The sequence below is a fragment of the Podarcis muralis genome, chromosome 14 (assembly GCF_964188315.1).
Source record: "Podarcis muralis chromosome 14, rPodMur119.hap1.1, whole genome shotgun sequence".
Lineage (NCBI taxonomy): Eukaryota > Metazoa > Chordata > Lepidosauria > Squamata > Lacertidae > Podarcis > Podarcis muralis.
Window position 1 is genome coordinate 55460963 of NC_135668.1, and position 6948 is coordinate 55467910.

Sequence of the window (6948 nt, forward strand, 5' to 3'; positions counted from 1 at the left end):
CTGACCAAGATGTTGTCATTGATGAATAATGGATTCAGTGGTTTTATGTTATAACACTTCTAAAACAAGTAATTTGCTCTTCCATTCATTCAAATTCCTCCAATATACAAAACAAAAGAATATATCTTTACATTCAATGAATTCTCATGGGTTCCACTTCAGGCAGTTAAGTGGGATGAAACCTAATTCTTTGCTATAACTCTCCCATTTTTGTGAGATTGATTTCTTCCTTAGATTGCTTATTGTGTATTAGCTCCAGTGAGGAGGACCGAGTTGCAACTCCAAACCTTCTTCCGGACGGTGCCCAATGAGAAATATCAATATGCAGGGATTGTCAAGCTACTTCTTCATTTCCAATGGACGTGGGTCGGACTTGTTGCTTCAGATGATGAAAATGGAGAGAAGTTTATGGAAATCTTAGGGCCAATTCTCTCCCAGCATGGAGTCTGCACAGCTTTCAATGAAAAACTACCATCCTTATCTCAAGGGATAGATCATTTCAGTTCACTGGAACTCATTCAGACGAAGTTCTCTTTCCTGATGGACTCAGACATCAATATATTAGTGCTGTGTGCAGAACCTCAAACTACTGCAGCTGTGAAATGGATGATTTATTTTTCTTCATTAGCTGAAGATATTGCAGAGAATTATACAGGCAAAGTGTGGGTTTTGACAGCCCAATGGGCCTTCTCATCAGATACAATGCAAAAGTATTGGGATATTCAAGTCTTTGATGGCGCCCTGTCTTTTGCAATTCACACAGAAAAAGTCCAGGGATTTAAAGAATTCCTTCAGACCCTAAACCCCAATTCTCCAAATGGAGATGGGTTCCTCCAGACTTTTTGGGAAAAGGCATTCGAGTGCTTATTTTCTGTTCCCAATGACCCCAATGAAATCAGAGACACATGCACTGGCAAAGAGAGTCTGGAGAGCCTTCCTGGGCATATTTTTGAAATGACCATGACTGGTCAAAGTTACAGTACCTATAATGCGGTTTATGCCATTGCATATACTTTGCATAAGATTCTCTCATCCAGACCAAAACACAGAATGAGGTCAGGCAGAGGTGGACTCCATCCTTCAAACCTGCAACCTTGGCAGGTAAGACTTCATATTCAGAATAAATCTTTGCTTGGGACTAATATATTGAATGATGACAGACGTGTAAAACAAATGTTCTTTTCAGTGCTTCCCTGTTTACCCTTGCCTTCACTTTGGAGCCAGAATCAATATATTCCCTGTTCTTCCCCTTCAAGTTGCAGAGGTGGAAGTATCTCCTACTGCTCTTCCTCACACAGAAATGCCCCCTCTTTGTTGAACTCAAGAATGTTGTGGAAGGAGCTGCATGTTCTGCTGTCCTATGTGTTTGTGATGCTGATATGTCAGGAGTGGTGAAGAAGGAGGCATGTTAAACTGTTAATATCAGAAAGATGGTATGATTTTATACAGGATAAACCACTCCAGTACTTTCTTCAGGCAGTTCTTCTCACCTGTTGACATTGCACATACCACTGTTGTTTGTCTCTCAGCAGCCTATAATAATATTTTTCTATAAAACCACTGAAAAATCTCCAACATTAAATATTTCCTCCAATATGAGTACTTTAAAGAGTGAATAGACACCAATCTTCATAATGCATTCTGTATAAAATGGTTCTGAATCTAGACATGTTTCATTATCCATGTGATAATGTGCAGAGTCAGGGAAGAGAAAGGACAAATATCAAGAATGAAGAATGCATTTGAAATTATTTAGCTATGTTTCTACCCCTGACTGCCAAAGCATTTCGTCTATATTCTGGAGCCTGCAATTCTTTCTGAACCAAAGAGGAACTTATATGGCTATTTTAAATGTAATTGTGCTTCTCTCCCAAAGCCAGGTGAGTGTTGGGAGTTTCCATTCCACCTTTAGTTGCAGACATGGGATTGTTACATGGCACATGTCTGTTTACATTCCAGCACAGTTTGCTAGCATTAGCAGAACTTCTGCTGTATTGCTTTTGTTTTGACTCTCTCTCTGAGAAGTCGGCAAGGAGAGACAACAGGTTTCTTTGTCTTGATTTATGATTAATAAATCCAAAGTTCATAGTATCAGCCTCTTCTGTTTGTGCGGTTTACACTGCTGAATATAGTGTGCTCAAGTCCGGGAGGCTTGAGTCACTGATTCATGTTGGAGCCATATGAAGTCGATGTATCCTTGCAGTGGCACGGCTGGAAGGAGACAATCCAGCTGGGGGCTAGCCAGCTGGCCTTTCGACCCCCAGATGCTGACAGTGAGCAAGGCAGTGCATTCCATGCCACCTTGGGGAAGGAGACACAAGGCCTCTGGAAGGCCAGGAAAAAAGGTGCCCCCTTGCTTATCAGGCTGTGAGGAGGTCATGACAAGTCTCTGGGAGCTTCCCAAGGCCTTCCTGCAACCTTCCCAGAGCCTAGGATGCCCCTCTCCGCCTTGTGCAGGGCACTTCCAGGGGTTCCTAATTTTGCACGATTTTGCCTTTGCACATGGACCCCCAGAAAGGAAGCCGTATATAAGTGCCTGGCCAAGTGTACTTCCTAGAAATCCATATGTGCTCCAAAGGTGGACCACACCATTTTTTACTCCTTTCCATTGTGTGACATATATCGATTGATACTTTTCATATGCCTTGTTTTATTCTGTCCAGCTTCCCTCTTTCCTGAGGAGCATCTCCTTCAACAACAGTGCTGGGGACTTTGTGTCTTTTGATGAGAATGGGGAATTGGCAGCTGGATTTGACGTTATTAACTGGGTTACTTTCCCCAACCAAACCTTCTTGCGAGTGAAAGTAGGAAAGATAGAACTACAGGAATCGCACTATGTTGACTTCAGCATGGATGAAGAAGCCATCACATGGCACAAAGCATTCAATCAGGTGGGAGTGGACTCTTGGTTTTCAAAAAAGGTAGCATTTTTATTAATATTAAGAATACAAATACAAGAATAAGGTCCGGTGTTAATAACATTCTTAAGTTCCGTTATTGCATGAAGGGGTTACTACAAGGGATTAAGCTCTCCTGCCGGTCTTAGCCAGGTCACATTAATGTAGGACTGGAGGTAAAAGGGAAGGCAAATGATCCCTTAATGGTTAATTCCAGTCAAAAGGGACTATGGGGTTGTAGCGCTCATCTCCCTTTTCAGGCCGAGGGAGCCAGCCTTTGTCTGCAAACAGCTTTCCAGGACATGTGGCCAGCATGACTAAACCGCTTCTGGCACAACAGAACACTGTGACGAATGCCAGAGTGCACGGAAATGTTGTTTACCTTCCCACCACAGCGGTACCTATTTATTGACTTGCACTGGTATGCTTTCAAACTGCTAGGTTGGCAAGAGCTGGGACAGAGCAACAGGAGCTCACCCTGTTGTGTGGATTTGAATCTTTGACCTTCTGATCAACAAGGAGCTCAGTTGTTTAGACTACAGGACCACCTGAGTCCCTGTGTAGGAGTAAATCCTGTGTTACCAAACAACACACATATCTCAGAAGTATGTTACCCACTTGCGTAGAAGAAGAAGAGGAGGAGGAGGAGGAGGAGGAGGAGTTTGGATTTGATATCCCGCTTTATCACTACCCTGTGGAGTCTCAAAGTGGCTAACATTCTCCTTTCCCTTCCTCCCTCACAACAAACACTCTGTGAGGGGAGACACTTCAAAGAAGTGTGACTAGCTCAAGGTCACCCAGCAGCTGCAGGTGGAGGAGCGGGGAAGTGAACCCGGTTCACCAGATTACGAGTCCTCTGCTCTTAACCACTACACCACACTGGCTCTGAATGAAGGAAGAGTACTTGTCTTGTAGTGTTTCTCTGAGCCTAATGTACATGCTTTCTATTTTTCCATCTCTGCCAACTCCCTGTAATTCACAATCTGTTGTCTTTCCTAGTCTCCTTTCCACCCACCATCTCATACAGATGAAATATTCAATTTCTCTTCTACTTGACTCCCAATATTTATAAAGCAATTTATTCACACATACACAACCATTCTGGAATAAGATGAATCTGCCAAATGATCTCGTCTTTTTGGTTCAAACTGTGTTCTTTACCATGCAAAAGGGAGTTTCCTCTTCTCCTCTCTTTCTGTCTAGGTGCTGCACCTTGGTTTGTGCAATGATCGGTGCCAGCCAGGCTACAGCCGGAAAAAGAAGGAGGGGCTGCCATTTTGTTGCTATGACTGTGCTTCATGTCCAGATGGGATGATTTCAAATCAAACGGGTAGGAGACATCATCTGCTCTTTTTAAAAATGCTTCCTAGTCTATTTCAACAGTTTCCCCTTAATAACAGTTCAGTACTCACTCCTAAACAGAACAGCAGTTGCACTCAGATCTGGAAGAAAGAAGACAGACACAGAGAGTGGGGCAAACTAGAGCCACAACTTTAACCTTGACAAAGTAGATCTGTGGAAATAGGTGTGGATCATGTCCAGTGTTCTCTGCCTGCTCCCCACCTGCCACAGCTTGCGGAGTCATGGAAGATTTGCCTCTCCCTCCATCCCCAGAGTTTTAGGGGTGAGAGCCAGAAACACCTAATCAAATTCTGCTGCTCCAAGATATCATAGTGGGCTTCTCACTTTTCAACAGAGATAACCGTTTTCTGGACAATAGCCATACGAGAAATATGTAAAATAACTAAGCAAGTATTAGACATCACCCCAGAATTGGCCCTACTAAACATCTTCCAAGACAACAATGCCCATTTACACCACGAAGAACTCATAACCTACACACTTTCAGCAGCCAGAAACACCATAACCAGACACTGGAGAGAGCTGTCAGGAGTAAGCATGGACTAATGGTACCAATTAGTATGTGAAACAGCCCTACTAGAAAAATTAACCAATAAACTGAAACTGACACGGGGACAAACAAAAGAAGACGCCTTCACCCTGGTATGGCTCCCCTTTATCACATACACAGCCCAACAAGACAATGACAATAATCCACCAACAGCATACAAATCAATATGGCTAACCTGATCCAAAACACCCACCCACCCCACTCACACACGAAAACAAAGATCACCACAGCCAATCACAAACAAACAATCACACCCTAGGCCAACCCCAACCTCTCTCACCACCAAAGGAACACAAGTGAACAACACAAGCAACGCTGACACCAAACTCTACATACATTAAGCATAATAGAAACATCGCCACCCGACCCCACCCCCATCCATCTTCCCTCCCTCCACCCCCTTTCTTCCACCCCATTTTCTTTCTTTCTTCTCCCCCTAATATCTCAACAAATGAAACGGATTTGTAAAAATGTTACATGGGGGAAAAAATAGACGAGGCATTACACTTACTTCTGTAAAACAAGAAAATCTTTAATAAAATATATATTAAAAAACAACAGAGATGACCGTTTGCTCTTTCAATGGCACCATATTAACAATCGTCAATACTTTGCTTCCTAAATTCATGGTGATTTGATTGATACCACCTATATGGTTTATGAATAAAAAATACCCATTGCATTTTACTGGTTTCCACTTATCTCTTTTTTACTGGTTTCCACTTGTTTCCAAATAATTAATGGCTTAGAATTGTGTTTTGGGAGCAGAAACAATATTTCTTTCAAAGGAAATTTGAAAGGCCATTGGAGAGGGAGGAATTGATTTCATTACAAAGAATGAAACAAGCCAGAAGAAAAAGGTTGCCTTGTTTGTTTGAACTCATATATCAATAATTTGATTTTTTAAAAGATACAGATCATTGTTTCAGATGCCAAGAAGGTCAATTTCCAAACAAGGGCAGAGATCAATGCATTCCCAAGAGACAAAATTTTCTTTCCTACGCAGAGCCTTTGGGATTCACATTAGCTGCCTTGGCTCTGCTCTTTGCTCTGGTCACAGCCTTGGTCCTTGGCGTCTTCTCTAAGAACGGGGACACTCCCATTGTCAAAGCCAACAACCGGGACCTCACCTACACTCTGCTCCTTGCCCTCTTGCTCTGCTTCCTCTGCTCCTTGCTCTTCATTGGCCAGCCTCACCCAGTGAGCTGCTCTTTACGACAAACGGCCTTTGGCATCATCTTCTCCATTGCGGTGTCTTGTGTCTTGGCCAAAACCATCACGGTGGTTCTGGCCTTCATGGCCACCAAACCAGGATCCAGGATGAGGAAATGGGTGGGGAAATCTCTGGCCAACTCTGTTCTTCTGGGTTGCTGCTCACTTCAAGCCAGTATTTGTGCTCTTTGGCTCTGTACGGCTCCTCCCTTCCCAGATGTGGACATGAACTCTCTGGCGGAAGAAATCATCCTGGAATGCAATGAAGGCTCTGCCCCCATGTTTTATTGTGTCCTGGGGTACCTGGGATTCCTGGCCATTGTCAGCTTCACCATGGCTTTCCTGGCCAGGAAGTTGCCAGACAGTTTCAACGAAGCCAAGTTCATCACTTTCAGCATGTTGGTGTTCTGCAGCGTTTGGCTGTCCTTTGTTCCCTCTTATCTGAGCTCCAAAGGAAAGCAGATGGTGGCTGTGGAGATCTTCTGCATCTTGGCCTCCAGTGCAGGCTTGCTCGCTTGCATCTTCTTCCCCAAATTGTACATAATCCTTCTGAGGCCCGACTTGAACAGCAAAGACCACTTGATTCTGAGGAGCAAATAAGAGCCAACTTGCATTGATGCCTTTAATTGTTGCATTATTAGAAAATGCAGGCATTTATTGGAATACTGGCCAAGGAAATCCTTTGTGTGTCCCAATTCTTATCTTTTTCATACTCAGTTTCTTCACCCCTCTTTTGTCACTGCGTTTTTCACAATCTGTGCTTAAAGTGGTTCGCACAAAATAAGTCTAAACTCTGATTTTCCAGGGACAGTTCCATAATTCCAAAAGGCTTCTGATTTGATCCTGGATTGTCCCTATTTCCCAAGCCAGTTCTGCCAGCACCAGCACGGGGAGGAGGGTGAGCCAGGGCTTGTCGTGAGTGGTGGC

The 6948-nt window shown here is 43.5% G+C and overlaps 1 protein-coding gene across 1 annotated transcript; it reads left to right on the forward strand.

The window, feature by feature from the left end:
* The first annotated feature begins 2688 nt into the window (after positions 1-2688).
* LOC114583968 (vomeronasal type-2 receptor 26-like) lies at positions 2689-6621 on the forward strand. Its single transcript, XM_077919016.1, has 3 exons — positions 2689-2891; positions 4101-4227; positions 5720-6621. The coding sequence occupies exons 1-3, from the start codon at positions 2850-2852 to the stop codon at positions 6619-6621; spliced, it is 1071 nt and encodes a 356-aa protein (XP_077775142.1). The 5' UTR covers positions 2689-2849.
* Positions 6622-6948: the final 327 nt, after the last annotated feature.

What these genes read in the sequence shown, in the direction of transcription:
- LOC114583968 (XM_077919016.1), top strand. Translation starts at nt 2,850, where the DNA reads ATGGATGAAGAAGCCATCACATGGCACAAAGCATTCAATCAG. An exon ending in GGCACAAAGCATTCAATCAG is followed by an intron (nt 2,892 to 4,100) that starts GTGGGAGTGGAC and finishes CTTTCTGTCTAG; the next exon opens with GTGCTGCACCTTGGTTTGTG. An exon ending in GATGATTTCAAATCAAACGG is followed by an intron (nt 4,228 to 5,719) that starts GTAGGAGACATC and finishes ATTTTTTAAAAG; the next exon opens with ATACAGATCATTGTTTCAGA.